This window comes from Aedes albopictus, chromosome 2 (genome assembly GCF_035046485.1).
Source record: "Aedes albopictus strain Foshan chromosome 2, AalbF5, whole genome shotgun sequence".
NCBI lineage: Eukaryota > Metazoa > Arthropoda > Insecta > Diptera > Culicidae > Aedes > Aedes albopictus.
The window spans coordinates 359,504,826-359,526,491 of NC_085137.1; the positions used below are offsets into that span (position 1 = coordinate 359,504,826).

Here is a 21,666-nt window from a genome sequence, read left to right on the forward strand (position 1 = left end):
AGGGTACAAAGCTTGCCACAAAGCTATCACAAAATAGCACCAGTTTCACAACCACTGGACAAGATGTGATCATTTCTGCAATTTTATTGTCGAACAATTCCAAGAGAAGGCTCATTTCCATCCGTTAGAAATGATTACAACATAACGCAGGAGCCACATTGACCTATGGATAATGCGAACGAGCTGCCGTCAAATCATCGTTTATAGAGGAGCTGTTATCCAAAGTCATACACACCTAGAAAATATCATGTAATTTTAAGTGTCCTGAACCTGACATATGCGAGCATCTTCCAAAACACAAATTTAGAGGTTATAACATGTAAATTTACGTCTTTCAAGACACCCCGAAATAAAACTTATTTTTTCTTAGCGTCTAGCAATCGCTAAAACCGATTTGACAGATAAAACATAGAAAAGTAAAAATATCGTCATGCATGGGATTCGAACACCGGATCTGCTGATCGTGAGCCACATCTCTTACCTCTCGGCTATTTCACCGAGTTAGAAGGTGGCTGATGATCGTGATACTGATTCTACATTTCTGGTGGAACGAATTTGTTGACATCTAACACAACCAACCAGCACTTACACGATGCGTGTAAAATTGAGTCCGATTTTTGATTCAGTCTTGAAAACGTTTACGTTTTTTGGTGATTCCGTTTCGTGGAAATTTCAGAATTTCTAAGTGTGTATGTGTTTTTACTCTTTAGGATTTCATTTGATACGTTCGTAGAATGTGTCAACCAGCTCCGCACAGCACCGGAACGCAGGAACTGTTTATCATTTTTATTGGTACCTGCATACTACGAGCACCATTTTTTTTTTGGCTTATTACCCTTGGTTGACCATATTTCTTCGACATGATAATTTTACGTTTTGGTTCGTTCCGAGCACCACACCGACCGCGCTGCGCTGACTTGTGTCGTTTTTCATGCCTCGTTTATGTCGTGTTACAGCAGGCTATATTTTCTCCGGCCACATTCACCGGAACGCGCTTGTTAGCGCGCGAGTACTTTATTATTTCTCTTTTTTTTTTGTTCATTAAATGTTATCTTTATTTCTGTGGTCTTACGCGGTTGATTTCATGTTCTTTTTTTCTTTTCTTTGCTCGCGCTTGCGATTTTCTTTCCAGATTAATGTTGCCGTCCAATGTTTAAGTACAGATTTCAGCAGTCAAAAAGGTGTTAAGGTAATGTATCGCCACGGTTATTAGTGTCTAAGTTATGGTTCCTGGCTTTTTTTTTCTGGGGACTTGGTGGGTTTTGAGCTGTCTTGATGCACGGCTTATTCGATCTGAGGAAAAAAATAGTGCATTTTGAATCCTTTCTGCTTCCATTTTTGTGAAACAATACAGACAACGTTGATCCAACAATTTTTTACGGCTTCCCATAAAAACCCAATCGTAATCCTCAAAGTACCCCGAGCATTCCACCGCCGAGATAATGCCCGTCACCATTGTGACGAAAATTAACGTGACGCCACATCGAGGAGCTCAAGACTTCATCATGTGACCGCGCCGCCAACATCAACTGAAAGGATTAATTCCCAATCTTATAGACTGAGAAGGGAACGTTTTTTTTTTATGTTTTGATCTTCCTTTCCCGAAACCTCGATCCCGATCGTTCTTTACACCCGCTGCTATCAAACTCGTCCGACATCCGAAAAGCGACAGTCTTTTTTCGTTTTTCGATAGCCGGGAACGAATTCATTCAGTTCGGAGATTACTTATTTCGGTCCTCGGTTTCTCAGCGTAAGGATCTGCTGGATGGCAGGCTGCCTCCCTCTACCTGTTCGGAAGAGACAAAGATAAGAAACTCAAAAAATGAGACCCTAAAATCCTTTCCTTAATTGGATTTCGATTTAATCCTCTTGGGCACCCGCAGTCACCTCGCCGCACCTGTGCTGTACCACCGCCGCTTTCTCACAATCTCGTAGGGGTGGACGGGGATATATGCGTTTAAATACATTAATTACCTTAATCTCTGTTCACCAACAGCGTTAAGATCTGAAAATTAGGCCTTTCAAGAGTCTGACTACCAATAAGCACTGATACCACTCCTGGTATCCTGCTCATCTTGCCCCATCTTCCCCACACAAGCTCAAACCACACTGCGTCTTGATCGCATTTTAACGAGCCTCGAAGCTATCAGCCGAATGAATGAAATCATCCAAGAACAGTTTGACCTTCATTTACCAACTAATTACGTTTGTGCGTGCGGGTCGGGTCGCTCGCTATATGGCTGCTGGCTGCTGGCTGCATCCTCTGACCAGGCCAGGTAAGCAGCCGAGCGACCATCACAACCAGTGCACTTCATATAGGTACAATCCCCCACCATAATGGATGGGTAGTCATTAATCCCGGCGTGCAATAACCACCGACAACCGTGCAACAAACTCACCTGCTGCTGCCAGTGCAGTGAAACCCACCACTTGTTGATGCCCTGCAATGATGGCCCTTGGATTCAATTACACACCCGGGCGAACCACCAGCACCGCACCGCCGCCGCGCGATGATGTGTTATCCTTTGGCCTTTTGCGTACTTAAACATATGTATGCCATGCGGAGCAGGTAAAAGTGCGCGGGTGCGGTCGCGGGGTGCGCAAGAGTGATTACGATCACGACTTGCGACTTACGAAGTTACGACTTACGACGACGACGATTCATTGATGACTTGTACATCGTTTGCGAATGAGGGGGTTCCATTCTGAACTCAAGTGCGCAACTGGGATGCAGCGCAAAAATAATGGCTTCAAGGATCGAGAGAATTTCTTTCTGCCCTCGGCAAGGACCTTATAGTATGCGGGTTCAACAGGAAAATGTAACATTGAGAGGGATGTGCGTGTTGCCTCAAAGTCAAACTCAAATCGAATCTTCACTCTACGAAAAAAATCAGACTTACTTTTGAGAAAATTTTAAATGGAGCACGTGAACAAGTTTTGATGAAAATTCGCTGGTTTTACGACCTATAAATTCGTCACTCTTGTAAAATTCTCTTCAATGTGACTTAAAACTTTGGTAAGCCGTGCAACAGAACCTTTCATGTGACGGAAAATCAGCATTTAACTGAAAATTACAGGTTATATGATGTAACACATTTTAACTGTACACACACAGTTCAAAATTGTTACATCGAGTTCGCTGTAACAAAATAACCTCTATCGCTTACAACACAATTATCCATCGGATTGTAAAATTAAGGTGGTCTGCAGTATGGAGCTAGCTAGCTTACAAATTTGCGTGCAAGAAATTATTTTATGTAAAATCGAATCAAATGAAATGTGAATTTAAACGTTCTAATATTTACATCACGTGTAGTTTTCAGAATGTCTTTCTGTGCAGTTAAAAAATGTTACATCATATAATCTGTAACAAAACGACCCGTCGTATCACACTCATTTTTCCATCAGTTTTAGATTTACAGCTGCGTTCAACATTACATACAAGAAATTGTTTACTGTAAAATTCAGTGAAATGGCGACATTTCTGCTCCATTTCACTGAATTTGTTTACGTCGGGTGTAATTTTCAGAAATTTTTGCTGTGTATGTACACAGCAAACCTATAATTTTGAAATTAAATTCAAAATTGTGTTGCATGGGGTCAGTTTGTTATAGCGAACTCAATGTAACAATTTTTGACTTCTTCTTCTTCTTCTTGGCGTAACGTCCTCACTGGGACAAAGCCTGCTTTTCAGCTTAGTGTTCTATGAGCACTTCCACAGTTATTAACTGAGAGCTTCCTCTGCCAATGACCATTTTGCATGCGTATATCGTGTGGCAGGCACGAAGATACTCTATGCCCAAGGAAGTCAAGGAAATTTCCTTAACGAATAGATCCTGGACCGACCGGGAATCGAACCCGTCACCCTCAGCATGGTCATGCTGAATACCCGTGCGTTTACCGCCTCGGCTATATGGGCCCTAAGCAAAGGGGTGTAAGTGACAAATATCCACTTTCGAATAAATGAGGTTTGAAGTTTTTGACCAATTTTTCATCCCATACAAAATGTATGGAGTTTCAAAATCAGCCCAATTTTTTCTGATTTATTGTAATTTTTCCAATATTCGTAAAAACAATCTTAAAAAAGTTCCTGAAAGCTTGAAATCTGAAGAATTTTATGATCCTAAAGCCTACGGGTGTAACGGTAACTTCTTTCATTATACAAAACCACGATTTGTAATCTATTATGTCCAATAAGTCTTCTGAAAGTTCAATAGACAGTATCAGATCAGTCGGGATACCCTAGGTCATCCAAGCTGTTCTTGAGTTCATATCCTAAAGTCTACGGGTGTAACGGTAACTTCTTTCATTATACAAAGTTACGATTTGTAATCTATCTTGTTCAGTTAGTCTTCTGAATGTTCAATGAACAGTATCAGATCAGTTAGGATATCCTAGGTCATCCAAACTGTTCTTGAGTTTTAATCCTAAAGTCTACGGATGAAACGATATCTTCTTTCATTACACAAAGCTACGCTTTGTAATCTATCATGTCCAGTAAGTCTTCTGAATGTTCAATAGAAAGTATCAGATCAATCGGAATAACATCCAAACTGTTCTTGAGTTTAGATCCTGAAGTCTACGGGTGTAACGGTTACTTCTTTCATCATACAAAGTTGCGATTTGTAATCTATAATGTCGAGTAAGTCTTCTGCATGTTCATTAGACAGTATCAGATCAGTCGGGATATCCTAGGTCATCCAAACTGTTCTTGAGTTTAGATCCTGAAGTCTAAGGGGAAAACGGTAACTTCTTTTATTATAAAAAGTTACGATTTGTAATCTATCATGTCCAGTAAGTCTTCTGAATGTTCAATAGAAAGTATCAGATCAGTCGGAATAACATCCAAACTGTTCTTGAGTTTAGATCCTGAAGTCTACGGGTGTAACGGTATGTTCTTTCATCATACAAAGTTGCGATTTGTAATCTATCATGTCCAGTAAGTCTTCTGAATATTCAATAGACAGTATCAGATCAGTTGGGATATCATAGGTCACCCAAACTGTTCTTAAGTTCAGATCCTAAATTCTACGGGTGTAATGGTAACTTTTTTCATTATACAAAGCCACGATTTGTAATCTATCATGTCTATCAAGTCTTCTGAATGTTCAATATACACTATCAAATCAGTAAGAATATCCTAGGTCATCTAAACTGTTCTTGATTTTAGATCCTAAAGTCTACGGGTGAAACGGTATCTTCTTTCAATACACAAAGTTACAATTTATAATCTGTCATGTCCAGTAAGTCTTCTGAATGTTCAATAAACAGTATCAGATCAGTTGGGATATCCTAGGTAATTAAAATTGTTCTTTAGTTAAGATCCTAAAGTCTACGGGTGTAACGGTAACTTCTTTCATTACACAAACCACGATTTGTAATCTACCATATCCAGCAAGTCTGCTGAGGTTCCATCTTCTTCTTCTTCTTCTACTTCTTTATAGCTCGATATCCCACTGGGACCTGAAATATTACATGGAATCTACAGCCGAAATAATATCTTTTTTGCTATTTTGAGTTGCAGAACATTACCAACTGTAGTGATTGTATCCAATTCATTTTTTTAGCGTTAATAACAATTGAAGGACCCAGATGCAAAGGGATGTAAGTGACCATTTTGTTGATTTTGAGTTGAGCATATCAAAAAAATCTTCAGATTTCAAGCTTCTTTCTGGTCATCGAACTACTTTGTTAAATACAATTGATTTTGTAACATAGGGGCAAAAGCTATTATCCCAAATGTAGACGCTATGGTCTCCGGAGTAGTTTGTTTGATCTGGAATATCTCAAAAGTATCTCATGGAATGCCAATGTGATTTACCACATTGATGGAATGCCAGGGAGATTACATATAACAGTTGGATGTTTAATGTTACAGCTTTTTGTTAGAATAACTACTGTCAAAAGATAAACTTTAAAACAGTTTGGATGACCCTAACTGTCTCAATGGTGTATAATAATTTATAGTAGACTTCAGGTTGGTCCGGTAACCGCGATTGATAATGCTATGTTACTCAGTATATCAGATATGGCTGTTGTTACTAGTGCAGAGCTGAAGTTCTGAACTCTAAGGTAGTTTGGCTAACGTGGAATATCCCTATCGTGTCACTAAATGGCATTTAAGATTTCAAGAGCTTCGCGGAACCCAGCAAATTATGTATTGATATTGTTTATGGCGAAACACATCAAGTTATTCTTGTAGATTTGAAGAACTTCATTATAAGACAGTTGGGACAACCCTGAATGTCCCAAAGGTTCATAGTAATACTTCAGATACTTCAGATTGGTCCATTACTGCGGTTGATTTGGCAACGTTACTCAGTATAAGTAATATAGCCACTGTTACGAGTTACACTCCTGAAGTTCTGAACTCCAGAGTAGTTTGGCTAACCTGGAATATCCCTATAGTGTCCATAAATGACATAGTAGATTTCAAGAGCTTTACGGATCTCAGTAGATTATGCACTGCTATTATTTATGGCGAAAACATATTAAATTATTCTAGTAGATTTGAGCGACTTCACAACATGACAGTTTGGAACACCTAGAACATATCAGAATATACAACACATGTTAATATTCGTGACGAGGGTAAATGAATACATATAAATGTAATCCATATCAAAATTCAACTTTTAGAATTACTGGTATGTCAACTATTTCGTTTCTCCAAACTTCATAGTGTTCAGGATGTTCTATCTAGGTTGTCAATAAAGTCCCAAATACAAATATTCCCATTTTGTGAATTTATACAGCCGTTTCTATGTTGGGGTCGTGTATGACCCCTCCGGCTCCAAAGGGTTAAACTCAATTATGTATAATATACCTATTTGGAATTTAAAAAAATGTTCTAAGTGACTAACTCCACGTCTCCACTAGACAGAAATGTCTTGCCATTTTGCTGCCAGAAAGAGAAAACTTAACAGAAATGATCAACACCGCTGCTTTCCTTGCAAACAGCGAGAGAACATTTCTGTCATGACACATCTGTCCAGCAAAATGGCAAGACATGGTCTAGTGGAGAAGTCGGGTAAGGAAGATATTTCAAAATTTCTACGTGTTTTATTTAGTAAATTCCTCAAAGGAAAGTTCTTCCAGACCTTTCGTAATTTGTTTGAAATATCCTAGTTTCTCAAAACTCATAAAGTATCATTCAAGAAACTAATCACCATCGTAGTGATTCGCTGATCGACACGTAAAGCACTGTAAAACTCAGCTCATTAACTTCTAATGAGTTTCGCTTTTAGACGATCGCTCGACTGACCTATCGTCTATCGATCGTCGTCGTGCAAACTCAACCAACCTGTCAGCTTAATTTGGATCGTTAAGCCGGTCGCGATCCCCAAAATTGGCAACGAGGAAGTGAGAGTTACGGAACTCCAAATCCCATTTGACAAATTTAGATGTCCAGCTTCAGGTGGTGGTAAAACAAATCTCCTAATTTAATTCCAACGTGATTGACAAGTCTGGGCCCTGAGCCCTGGTGACCTGGACCAAGCGCGTTGCGGTCCGTGCTTAAAAATTGCGAGCTTAGCGTCGTCGTCGGACGGACGAACGCAGACGGTTGATGCCGTGACGACATGTCAAACGGACAGGTGTTTCCCGCAGCGCAAATCGATAAATCGATCCGCTTCCAGGCAAAATCCTACGCCACCGGAACGCGCCGTCACAATGTCAGATTGTGCGCTGCGCGTAAGAGTCCTCTGATTTATAAGTGACACGGGCAAGGCATGGCGTTCCATTCCACGGACAGTTCGAGTTGTTACGCGCGCGATGGCAAACAAAAGAAACGTGTGAAAATTGTGATTTTCCAGTTGGGGATCCGTCGTCGTCCGCCGTCGTTTTTTAGGCAGGGGGTTTTGGGGGGGGGGGTGTTACCAACATGCTTTGGTTTCTTGCGCTGGAAACGACGAGGAGGATGGATTGCAAAGGCTTCATCTCAGAAGCAGAAACTAAGCAACAACAGTGCGAAAGGCTTCGACGAAGTTCAGAGGAACTACGCGGTATCGTCATCCGTGTTTTTCTGCTTCGCGATATCAACGGCTGAAGAATGGGAAGACAGTGGAACGGGCAGGGGATTGCGCAGATGCGCACAGGACGACCGAGGAAGACAGAGAAAATGATATATATTTTAAGTGCTAATCTCAAGATTTATAACGTATAAATTTATCCGCGCCTGGTTATTTATATTCAATTTGTTCAACTTTCTTGTACGACCGCGCTGCTGCTGCCATACCTACATGGTACGGGAACGTGTGTGAGAGAGAATGTGTGACACTTTGGTGGGAATCTTTGGTAACGGAAGATTTAGGATACCAAGCATCACCAACAGCTGGATGCCAATCGGGGATGCCGTTGATAATTGGAAGGGATGTTCTCTTCGTAGTACTTTTAATAAGCAACTACCTATTGAGGTAATCTACGAGAATATAGTGACACATATATTTTGATTCGAAAATTATTTCTTTAACAGACGTAGAACGTCGAGATCTTTTAGATAATTAAGTTAAAGATTCCAAGTAACATTTTGTAGTCAAATAGACTGAAAGAAGTTTTTATAATCGTCACATAATCAAAATAAAAGGAATAAGGTTTTATGACGGTTCTGAAAACTTTTTAAAGGCTAATTGGCCATCAAAGTGTAGTTTGGGATGGGCGTATTGGACCATATGTTAAACTAAACGATGAACAGCTTCAGTACTATAAGCTATATTCGATGTACATACTACTAGTTCATTTCACAGTTCTGGAATCTGGAACACTTAGCGTAACAAGTGCCAAGAGTGGCGCTGCGGAACAAGACATTGCCACATATGCAATATTGCAAGTGGTTTTCTTAGGCTAAAGACGATTGTTCGGCGAAGAAGGATACCAGAAATTTGGAACATTTATTTTGAGAGCAACCACAACTCAAACTTCGGAGATTGTCCTACCCGTAAAATGTTGTTGATTTGCGTACCCGGCAGATGAACGCTAACTACGATTTTGATTGTCTGCCTGTATCATTCCAAGTTTTCCAATCGTTTCATGCGAATCTCATCAGCTCTACTTGCGATTACCATGAAGCTAACTGCAATATGCCAAAGTTTCATTGATTTTGATTCAGTTATTACTTACGACGATCTGAAACGTCTTGTTGATCGCAAATACGTGAGAAGAACATTTCAACGAACTTGAGATCCTGCGTTGTTAATGATTTGGAAGAATTGGGTTTTTAAATTTTGAAAAATATATTGATTTTTCGATTTTATACGAAAGAGCACCTTTTTCTGAGCCACTATGATTTTTTTCCAGATTTTTAGAACCTTATTTTGGTACCTAAAATCAATTTCAAAAAAATTTTTTGAAATCACTTTTTGACAGCTGGGCAACCGTTTGACAGCTCCGCTCAGTACAAACTGTGACGAGGGGTGATCCGACAAATCGCTCCCATACAAACTTCAAAGTGATTATTAAATAGGTTTCCGGGCTCCAAAATTCATGAAAATTCGGATTTCGGCTCAGTTTGACATGCAGATTCAGAATATCGAATTATCTCAACACCGTTAAAGAAGCCAATTTTGCTTTTTTCTCAATTCCATAGGTAAAACGTAGAAAACTCATAATTACAGCTTCTAGCTACATAAACGATTACCAAGAATACAAATACTCACAGCTTGAAGACTTCCTCCGAAAACTATAATTTTGCCAAAATGTTTTTTGTTGAAATGAAAATCACCCCCTTTGATAAGCGTGAGAGAGTCCCTTCTGGTCATCAAAATCGCATCAAACCCCCCAATTGTTCCGCACACGAAGCTCTCATCAATTTGCACCCGAGATAATAGCACGGTTGACTGATCGCTGCCAACACTGTTCAGTGTTCACCGCCTTGCGGACGCTGGAGCTGTTCTTCCTCTGATAAGTTCATTTAATGACTTCGAACCCTCCCATGTCGAGAGGGCGCGTTGCGTTCGGTGAACCTTTCAACGCTCAGTTTTTTCCCACAACATAGATCGGTGGCAGGCGGCGCTTCCCGCGAGGTCCATTCTTGGGTGCTTATAATTTCGCCGTAATTGATTACCGCTGTCAACACAAAAAACGCCGAGTCGGTAAGGCCCGTCCGTCCGAACACTAGTGGAGGCTCTTGGTCATCGATTACGCGTCAGGCCTGGCACCGTGCCGCCACCATGGACCTCCAGCCATTAGTAGCAGCCACTTGGCTTGGCAGCAGCAGCAACAGCAACACCACTTGCCTTCCGAAAGACTATTTTTTTGCACTTTCATGCAAGCGGTTTTGTTTTATTTCTGCCTCCAACGAACGGTAGACCTGTCCACGACGACCTGCCTGTTCCCCATCCATCCCGCCCTGGGACGGATCCTCTGTCTCTAACGATGCGCGCGATGGATGAATGATTGAGTAGCAATTTAATGCTTGTCATCATCCATTCTTTAGAGCCATCGTCGTCGTCGTCTTCGTCGTCGGTCGGGGTTGTTTGGTGTTCCTCGATCGGAGGAGATCAAGCCCACAACATGAGGACGGCGAGTGGGCCCATAGGTATTTATGGGCTTGAGCGCGAGAAGTCCACTTAACCTCGTTCCCTTCGTCGTCGGACCAAGGGGTTTGTGGGTTTGGACCGATTGAGCTCTGTGTCTGTTTCTGTTGGACTATTTGCCACACATATATGGCCTTTGGGGCTATTATCGTCATCCATGCTAAACACGGCGATTCGGGGTTGTCCTCAGAGTCGGCTCGGGAAGTTCTGCTGGACTACAGAGTACAGACGCCGAAATTGACGGAGTTTGGGATTTGTGAGACGTTCTTAGTACTCCTGAACAACTTCCATAGGATTTGTTCTGAACACTTGGGCGTAACCTGCTCAACGATCTTCCTAGTACAGAGTAACCTACGGTGAGAGCCGGCCCTGATCAACGCTTAGCTCCAAAGCCCGCCCGATCATTACCGTGCTCGAAGCTTGGTCGTACGCTCACCATTTCTTCGATCGTTCGTTTGCTCGTTGGCGAGCGTTGATTGGCGGGTGGCGAGCATTTTTCACCATTTTTTACGCCATCCTCGATTAGGCTAGGCCATCACCACCAGCAGCAGCCCAGTTTACTGCCGAAGTGGGAAAACTCCTAAACGCGCAGCAAAACTGCGGTCGTCTCGCGCGCACACATTCGACATACGCCCTCTTTCTCGGCGGTACCTATAACCTATCCGACGACGGACTTTGACAGCCCAGAGGAACATTTTCCAATTAATATTCAATTGCGCTGTTCGAATTGCGAAGAAGACGACTGAGTATGGGATGACGTAACCTTCCTCCTCTCCGTCTCCTGACTACGCGGATAAAGAAGTGCCACCCATTAATCGCACACAGGGATTGCATTTGTTGCCCATTCGACCCTACGGGTATCATTATCATTACATTATTATTTGTTCATCATCAGCAAATTACACTGAAATTGATAATGAGCAATTATTTAGCCAGGGCTCTGATCTTCCTCTCGGCTCGGGAGGTGCAGACAGATCATCCTCACTGCTCGCTACCATTCATCCTTTTGTGCTTTGCTCGCTCACCGGACAGCACAGGTGGTGGTGGTGTTGAGATGATGATGCTGGGAAATGAGTTGCCGCAGTCAGCGCCTTTCTTTAACAACAGCAACAGGAGACTGATGAACGACTGGTGGATTGATGGTGCCAAATGTGCGCCATTCTGAGACTTATGTGCCGGAGAGCGTTCGGTTGACTCAATGGAACACACTGCTGATTGACGGCGAGAGCGAGCCAGTGATAAACCATCATAATTCATCATGATCGTTTTCCACGCGGTGCAGTGACTACTTACATCAGTGACAAAGGATCTTTAGCAGGGATGCTTCCAGGAAAATTGAACATCAGAAAATGTCTTGGAAAATGTTAAAATGTTGAACTTAAGAAATTATTGATTTTTTCTTAAATATTTTGGCAGCACTGGTTACGATGCCCAGTGCTGCCAATTGTGTGGTTGAGTGTCATGTTTATTTTTTTTTTATTTAATTACTAGATCAAGGAAGAGGGTCTCCAGGATGCACGTTCACTTTGTAAACGAATAATAAGGGGATCAATCCCTAGTCCCATATTTGTTTTTCATCGATCATCGCTAACCATTCACCTTTCTCTGAGCAACTGCCACAGATAATAGTTTCACCAAGCTTGGGTGATCGACCGCCCTTAAATGCGACTGCAATATCGCCATACCAGCTACGCTCATACATGCAACCGATGAGATACCTGCTGGGGACTAGCAGGCATCTTCAGTGAGTAAGTGACGGTGATCTTATATTTTTAGGCGCAAATGACGCCTGCGCAGGTTGCCGGTCAATGTAGGGAAGACGAAGAAAGTGAAGACATACCTCTGCGTCTGCGAATGTTGGTGGAATATGGCTGGCAGAGCGTTCACACATTATGGGCATGAATGCCATGCGTAAGGTGATGAAATTGTGTATTTTTTGTATCTGACGATGATGCGGCACAGTTCGCTTGATTGCGTAACTCGTAAGCGTTATCTGATAGATTGACACTGTTTTGTGAGTGTAGGAAGGAAGGAAAACGACTTTTTTCAACCCGTTTCTATTTCTAGTGATGGCTATGAATAAATATATGAATATACATGAATTTTACAGAGAGGAGGGAGAAAAATACAAAGTAGGAGAAAAGAGACGGTCAGGGATTGAATTCAGGACCTTCTGCACACGAATTTGTAGCGATAGCCACTAGATCACCAAGTCTGTCATTACTTACGTGCACTTCATTATACTGTCGATTAAGTAGAAGTGTAAACGAGCAGCTAACATAAGGGTGTGTTTGTCTGAAGACAGGACTATTAGTCTTGGTTTGTTTTCTAAGAAGATTTCAGCTGGCACTTGATAGATGAAAAAGCTTGGTCGTTGATAGAAGTGTTTACCCTTATTAACGAGATTCTTAACGCAAAGGTAGTCCATTTCGGGACCCCCGGTTGTAGTTCCTTTCCGATTCCGAAGGAATACCACACATTATGTGAGTTTGTCGTTAGTGGGATTCGATCCTAGGCCCTCGGCGTGATGGCCATGTGGCAGATCCACTCCATATTGATAGAAGTGTCATTATTACTTTCAGCCCCAAGCTAGTTCATCTCATGTGGAAGTTTTGACCATATTCTTCGCCCACAAGTGGCTTGAGTAGGAGAGTTCTCAGTAAAAAAAATCTGCGCCACTCATGGTTTAATTTCCATTTTTGAACAACTTGTGCTGGAAATTCAGAAAGATTCTTTAAGGATGATTTCTGGAAAGTTATCAAAGTTTTTCTCAAAAATTTCTTCCAGCATTTATCAGGAGGTCTTTTAAATTTCTCTAACCTATTTACTAAACAACTCATCGAGCGATCTGACAAAGAATTCCTCCATATAGTTCTGACAATATTCAGGTCGAGGCCGAGGGTAATAAACTCACAGCGGTTTTGTGGAGTTTTGAAGCAACTCATAGGGTTTCAGGGGGTTTCAGGGATTTAAGTGGGTTTCACAGGGGCCCGTGGGTTCACAAACATATTAAATATGTTTTTCTGGATATTCTAGGTCATCCAAACTGTCCTGGAGTGGTTGTACTTGGAGATTCAAATAAACACATAAATTCTCAACGTTCCTTCTAGCCTCTCTCTCTCTTCTTGGCGTAACATCCTCCTCGGACAAAGCCTGCTTCTCAGCTTAGTGTTCTATGAGCACTTCCACAGTTATTAACTAAGAGCTTCCTCTGCCAATGACCATTTTGCATGTGTATATCGTGTGGCAGGCACGAAGATACTCTATGCCCAAGGAAGTCAAGGAAATTTCCTTTACGAAAAGATCCTGGACCGACCGGGAATCGAACCCGTCACCCTCAGCATGGTCATGCTGAATACCCGTGCGTTTACCGCCTCGGATATATGAGTCCTTCCTCCTAGCCGAACATGTTTAATAGAACTCATTGGATCAAGGAAACTATTTGTTACCGATTCAAAAACATTTCAGATATTGAGGACACTCCAAGTTGTTCCGAAATTAGATTACGCAATCTGCCAGATCAACAAACACTTGAACTCTTCAACTCTTCAACACAAACCTGGAATTATTCAAGAAGTTCCTACAATGTTTAGACTCTTGGAACATGATTTGATACGTTGTATTGCTGAAGGACTTTTCCGACCTATTCAGGTGACCTGAAGTTTCAGATGATATTAGAGGAGATAGAATCCCATTTAAATATCAAAATGTGCCACAATCGATCCATCTTTCTTTGTAGAACCAATTTGGATATATCTTGGTAACGTGAGATGTTCTACGACCTGAGTTCTGGAATAATTTGGAAAACCTCCTAAATGCAAAACAAGCTGTAGTACTGAGTATAGCATCACTGAACGAACATGCTTGGAGACGTGATGATGCTGAAAATTCTGGTTGATCTAAAGTATCATTTGACCTGAAGTTTCGGATAATAATAATGGACCTAAAATATCTTCTAGGCATCAAAGTTAACTAAAAAAGCCCCATCTTGCTTAGCAAAGCCTGCATGGGTATGCTTCGTTAGCCGGAGTCACGTACAGAGCCCTGGTTGTTGCGGTAGATCATATGGCCTTATCTCCCGGATGATGTGGAGAACCTAGAACATCTCAATTGAAAAAAAAATACGCAATGATGCTGCATTTGGATTCATTGAATATTGGATACGTGACATTGGTGAAGGCAATGCAAGTGCTTTGGATGATTTTTAGATCATTTTGGCTGAATTTTAGAAAATAGCATAAATGATTCGATAACCAAAGTCACGTACAGAGTTCTGGTTGTTGCCGTAGGCCATAAGCTTATCTCCATGATCAAAACTAGTCATGAATGTTCCATCTTGATGTGTAGAATCTGATTGGATATGTCTCGTTAGCCGGAGACATACAGGGTGTTAGGTTCCTGAGTGCAAACTTTTTAAAGGGTGATAGAGGACCATAAATGGTGAAAAAAAGTGTTCTACGCATATGGTCCAATCTCAACCGTTACGTAGTTATTGAACTTCCCATGTTTTTGACTCTTATTGCCTTAACTGGCAATAACTTGAAAATGGTCAAACTTGTCGAAGTTTTTTTACCCTTATTCGAAAGATTATTGAATTTTCTATCAAATGGTATCTTTGAACCGATTGGTTTAGGTAAATAACTAAGTTTTCTAGAGCAAAATAGCTAAAAATAGTGTATTTTTAATGGTTTTTGTCAACTATCTTTGAAAGATGCGTAATACATTAAAATTCTTTCTTTGGCAAAGTTGTGGCTCCTGTTACACTCTACAATTCGTTCTTTGACACCAAAGTTCTAGCTCTTATCGTTTTCTTGCAATTTTGATTTAAATGTGCGGCACCATGCGCAAAAAGGTGCTTTCCATGACAGTTGCTAATTTATGACAAGAAATGCGATGTTTAAATCAAAATTGCAACAAAACGATAAGAGATAGAAGTTTTATGTCAAAGAACGAATTGTAGAGTGGAATAGGGGCCACAACTTTGCCAGAGAAAGATTTTTTAATTATTACGCATTTTTCAAAGATAATTGACGAAAATAAATTAAAACACACTACTTTTGAGCTATTTGCCCTAGAAAACTTAGTTATTTAACTAAACCAATCGACTCAAAGATGCCATTTGATAGAAAATTCAATAATCTTTCGAATAAGGGTCAAAAAACTTCGATAAGTTTGACCATTTTCAAGTTATTGCCAGATAAGGCAATAAGAGTCAAAATCATGGGAAGTTCAATAACTACGTAACGGTTGAGATTTGACCATATGCGTAGAACAATTTTTTTCTCCATTTATGGTCTTCTAACACCCTTTAAAAATTTTGCACTCAGGAACCTAACACCCTGTATATAAAGTTCTGGTTGTTGTGGTAGTTCAGCTGATCTGACTCCAGGATGACTTGGAGAACTTCAGATATTTAATTTGTTGGAAATTGAATTGGTTGTACTGCGTATTGCCTCGCAGAACCTAATTTGGAAAAACCAAAGATACAACCGATACAATTGATCTAATAGACCATTTTGGTTTGAAGGCATTCTCTTAGAATTGAAAATCTCCAGATATTCTCCATCTGGTGGCACAACTTTGCCGAAGAAACCAAACAGCTATCTATTGTCCCTGGTTTTATACAGCTCATTACAGCTGATAGGAGATGGGCTAATATGACCCATCCGTCCCGAAAGGGTTAAATGGATGTCATAGTTGAAGGGAGAGCAGTCAATAAATTCAAAACTATTCAATGGCAGGTTCAGAGGGGTTCATGGGGATTTTCAGGAGGTTTCAAAGCGTCTCTCTCTCCAGGGGTTTCACTGTCTATCAGCTATCAGGAAGCTTCACTAGCTTCCAGGAGAACTTCAGAGGGGTTTCACAGTGGTTTCAAGGCGGTTCAGGGGGATTAAGGGATATTCAGAAAAGCTTCAGGTCAGTTTTTGAAGCATTGCAAAGCGTTTCAAGATAATCCTGGGGGTTTCAAAGAACTTTAGAGTCTCTTATGAAAGCTTCATAGCGGTTACAAAGAGCTGTTTTAGAGTGTTTCAGTGAATTTCAGGGGACTTCAATTAAGTTTAAGAAAAGTCTACTAGGGTCACTGGTTTTTAGGTGTTTCGGCAAGATTACTCTGGGTACTTTGTTAGAGTATAAGGAAAGTTTACGGGATGCTTAGGATATATTGCTAACGGGTTTCAAAATATTCAGGGAGTTTCAGGGAGATTCATGTGCTCGAGGGGATTCTATGGTGTTACAGTGGCCCTAAATAGAATTTAATGGTATTCTTTGGGGTCTCTGAACACCCCGTAGACTTCCCTAAAACTTTTCAGATATTTCAAGACATTTAAGTGGATTTCAAGGTGGTTTACTTGAGTATTAGGCAAGTATATGGGTGCCTCGGGAGAGTTCCTAAAGGGTTTCAATACGCTTCAGTGGATTTCAGCAGATTTCAGGTGATTTCACGGGGCTTCAGTAGAGTGTAAAAGGAGTCTACGGGGACCGTAGGGTTTCGAGGAGTTTCGAGGCGTTTCATGAAGTTTCCAGGGTTTTCAGATATCTAGGAGGGTTTCACAGGGATTAGAAATCGTTTCAGGACGTGCCAGGAAGATTCAGCTGGCATCATGGTGTTTCAGAGGGCTTCAAAGCAGTCAAAGATAAGTTTCAGGGTGTCTGATGGGAAATTTTAGGTCGGTTTCAAAGGGGTGTTTTGATGAGTTTCAGTGGGTTTCTGATAAACGTTCAGGAAAATATTTATAAAACTCAAATGTGTAAGCTTGAGTGAACCTTATGATTAGTTCAACGATCACGCTTTTGATTCGATGAGCTTTGTATAGATGTGGACGCAATTTTATACTCAAATTCGTTTAACATGAAACCCACGTGAGCTTCGTGCCATTTTCATTTCCAATAAGTTACTCATGCGCGCATTCCGCAAATTATTGATGACGATTCATCCATCAAATGCAGTTTTCCTCACATGGAATCGACGGGTGGTTGTCACCCCATCAATGCCAATACTATCCGTATGCAAATCGCCACGCGCTTGTGCGCGCATTGACCACACCGCATAACTGTTGTTAACATCTCGAGCCGAGAAAATTATGATTGCACTCGATGGCTCCGGACCGGCCAGCCGCCACGACGACTGGCACCCTCCGGGAACTTTATGCATAAGTCTTCCGAAGCTCATCGGTGACCCAAATCTAAGCGAAAGTTAAACTCCGTCCCGTCCCGCCACCTGCACCGTACTAACCCCGCTCTCTTCTTCTTCTTCTTCCACAGGGTCTACCGCTCCACCTGCAGATCGACACGTTCGAGGATCCACGGGACACCAGCGTGTGCCATAGGGGTTACTGTCAAATCAAAGTCTTTTGTGATAAGGTAAGTGAAAAACAACTGTAAGGCCGAAACCGTACAAATGTCTTCCCGGACGTCGCGTCGTTCGATCGTCGAATCGATCGATGCTCGTTCGCAAGCAACCAAGTGCGCACACACGTCGTCCAGCGACTCTTATCCAGGCAAATTTATCTATACCCGGCTGTTTGCGCAACCCCAGAGGGCGATAAACGTTGCTGGCGGAAAAGGCATTTTTCTTCGGCATCCGTCAGAGCGCCGCTCGCCGATGTGCGGCGGACGGACCTTCACAAACATATCACATCAACTCGCGAACGGCGAGCGATGGGCTATTGAATTATTAATTTTCCGCGCTCTGGAGCCCAGATCTGCAAAAGCGCATCTTGAGCACTGTTTTTTGCCTTCTCTACTGACTTCGGGCTCTCCGCTTGCTCGATCGATTACACGCGCACCCGCGCGGCGCGATCCGACAACACAACGTTTAACGTGTTTTGTTCCGTTTTTTTTTTGAGTTTTGAAGATGTGCCTTTTGGAAAAGTGCAACAACAGGTACATCATCAACCGAGTGATCCACGCGAAGAAGATCCACTCGGGGAGAGCGAAATTCGAATGCAAATTAATGATAATTTTATGTTCGTACTCTATCATACTTTGGGCATCAAATCAATTTATTGCTCTGCGCTTCTTTGCTCGGTCCATTCGGGATGAATTGGAACGGACTCGTAGGGGTTTGGATCGCCAGGGTTCCCGGAGAGGTTAGGACTCCGGGTGGAAACGTGTAATTTATGGCGAAGGATTCAGTTTTGGTTTCGGTACCTGTGAAAATTGATATTACCGTTAAAATTGAGGCTATTGTTGGGGGTCATTGCTCTCTGGGATGTGGGGTGTTTTGTGATTTAGGGTCTTGAGGATTTCGATAGAGGTTCTTTCCAGAATTGCTCACAAGGAGTCTCCCGCAATTGTCTCCAGATTTTCTCCGCAAGTTCCTTTCCAAATGTTTATTGAAGTTCCTTCTGGAATCTCTTGAAGGGATTTTCACAAGATTTCTCTCAAAAAAAATTCAGAGATCTTCACAAGAGTTTCTCTAGCGACTTTTTCCAAGACTCTCAAAAGATTTCTCCCGAAATGTCGGTACTTGTTAGTAACAAGTTGTTACTCACAGTTTCTCCCGGAATTTCACGTTAAAGGTATCTAGGATTAGTCTCATAAGTTCTTCCAAGATTTATTTCCAAATTTCTCTTGTAGTTTTACTAGATTTTCTCAAGTTAATCTCCCCTTGATTTCTCCTAAAACTCCTTCCCAGTTAGGGTGCCTGTACCAGTTATCGCACTACCTAAGAAAAACTATTTCTACAAAAATAAGAAGAAGACCGCCGAATGGTGTCGATAAAATGTGTCCATAACTGGTACAGGGTTCCTATCTTCGGTACACGCCGAAATAAATACTAAAAATGGGATATGGCTCCGTTACTATAATTTTCTTGTAAAGTATGAAAACAAATTTATCGCTAGACATGATAAATTTGTTTTCATACTTTACAAGAAAATTATAGTAACGGAGCCATATCCCATTTTTAGTATTTATTTCGGCGTGTACCGAAGATAGGAACCCTGTACCAGTTATGGACACATTTTATAGTTTCGGTTCCAGTTCGCACTATTTGCATGCATTCCTTACGGGATTAGCCACACTATGGCGAAACAGGGTGCACGGAAGCTGAAAATTTAAGGAAAATAATTTATTTCTATCATAATTTGAGAAAATTGTGAAGTTTGAATCTTTGTTTGAATCTTTTGGAGTTTCTCCTGGATTTCCTTACAGGATTTCTCTTGAAAGTTTTTTCTCTCAAAATTTCTCTCTTTTAAGAGATTCCTTTCTGATTTCCAATAATTCAAATATTAGTACACAAATTTTTATCAAAAATTCTTGACTAAATTCTTTCCGGAATTCCTCGCTAGTTTTCCCAAATTTACTGGGAAAAACTAAAAAAGTATAAGACACAGAATCTTGGTTAATTGATAAATTGAGTGATAAACATTTGAAAAAAAAATTGCTTACTGGTTGGATTTGAACCTACGACTCCGTATTCACTACGCCGGCGTTTGAACCATCTAAACCACAGACCGGGTAACGATTCTGCGGAATAGAAAGCCAAACTGACTCCGAGTTCAGTTTTCCCAGAATGTTTCCTGATTTTTCCTGGAGATTTTCCTGAAGCTTTCCCAATATTTCCCAAATATTTTCGTCTTTATTTCCCCCAGACATTCTCCTGGGAATTTCTCCTAAAGTTCTTTCACGGCTTTTCTTCAAAATAAATATCGCGAAATTTCTTTCAGTGTTTCATTCGGGATTTGTACAGAAATATCTACCAAAATTTTTTAGACGCTGACCCGAAATTTCTTTGGGGTTCCTTTGGAAATGTCTGTATTAGCTCCTTCTGAAATTTCTACCGGAATTCCTTCCGGGATTTCTCTTAGAGGTTATACAGGATTGCCTCCATTGTTGCTCCAAAAGGTTTCCTGGAATAATCCCACAATTTTTGTTTTCAGTGTTTCTACCCAATTGTTTTTGGAGCCCTTTCTGATATTTTTTTTTTCGAAGGTTTTCGCAGGCCTTATTGCAAAGTTTCTCTAGCAATTCTTCCAAATGTTTTCTAAAATGTTTTGATGACTTTCTTCCTATATTTTTGTAATTTCTCCTGGAATTTTATCAAGAGGTTATACAAGTTCCATTGTTACTCCCAGGATTCCTACCTGATGAAATTCCGGAATTTCTCCCAGAAGGTTCCCTGGAATCGTCCCCTAGGTTCTCCCGAGGATTTTCCCCAAAGCTACGATGTTTCGGAGATCCTACTGGTATACTTCCAAATATTTTTGCGAGATTTCTCCAGATTTTCTATAGGAGTTCATCCCAGCAGCTTTGCAAGTGCTTTCTTGGAATTTCAACTGAATGAATGAAACTCTTTCATTGTTGCTCCCAGAGTTTCCACCTGAGTTTACTCCGGAATTTGTTCCAGAAGGTTTCCTGGAATTACTTCACATTTTCAGTTCTTTTTTTTTTTTTTTGAAGCTCTTAGTAATATTTCTCCTAAAGATTCTTTTGGGATTCCTCGCCGAGTTTCCCTTCCAAAATTTCTGTACGAATTAATTCTGGAATTTTTTCCGATGTTCTTCCCAGAATTATTTTTTTAGAATATACAGGATTCTCTCCATTGTAACTTCACAGAGAGATTTCTACATGAGTTTACTCAGGAATTCTTGAAATTTTCCTAAAGTTTCTAGCGTTTCGGAGCTACTGCTGGGGTTTTTCACGCGGAATTTTTCTCAGAGTTTCTCCCGGGATTTTTTCAAATGCTTTCCGAAGTTACTTCCGAAATTTTTATTGGAATTTCTATAGCTATTTCACCTGGAATTCTTCTAACAGGTCATACGGGATTCCGTCCACTGTTGCTCCCGAGTTATCTTACTGAACTGATTCTGTATTTTCTACCTGGAATTGTCCCAGAGATTCTCCCAAAGATTTTTCCTAGAGTTTCTTCTCAAATTTGTTTTAGAGATCATCCTGGGAATTCTTCCAAAGATTTTTGCGAGATTTCTTTCAGTTTTCCTCCCAGAATTTCTACAGGAGTTCATTTCAGGAGCTATGCCTGCTGAAGTTCCTTCAGGAATTTCTGTTCGAATCACTCCTGGAATGTTTCCCATGATTTCACTTGGAGTTAAATCGGGATTCCTTCCATTACTGCTCCGAAGATTTATACCAGAAATTTTCTGGAATTATCTCAAAGTTCCAACTAGGGTAA

General features: G+C 41.0%; 1 protein-coding gene across 10 annotated transcripts in view; it reads left to right on the forward strand.

Moving 5' to 3' along the window:
- LOC109406167 (protein grainyhead) overlaps nt 1–21,666 on the forward strand; it is an 827,965-nt gene that overhangs the window by 727,243 nt on the left and 79,056 nt on the right. For all 10 annotated transcript variants that reach the window (XM_062852842.1, XM_062852845.1, XM_062852841.1 and 7 more), the window contains 2 exons: nt 1,133–1,189; nt 17,796–17,894. In XM_062852842.1, coding sequence (XP_062708826.1) covers nt 1,133–1,189; nt 17,796–17,894 — 156 coding nt within the window. The remainder of the gene's footprint in view (nt 1–1,132; nt 1,190–17,795; nt 17,895–21,666) is intronic.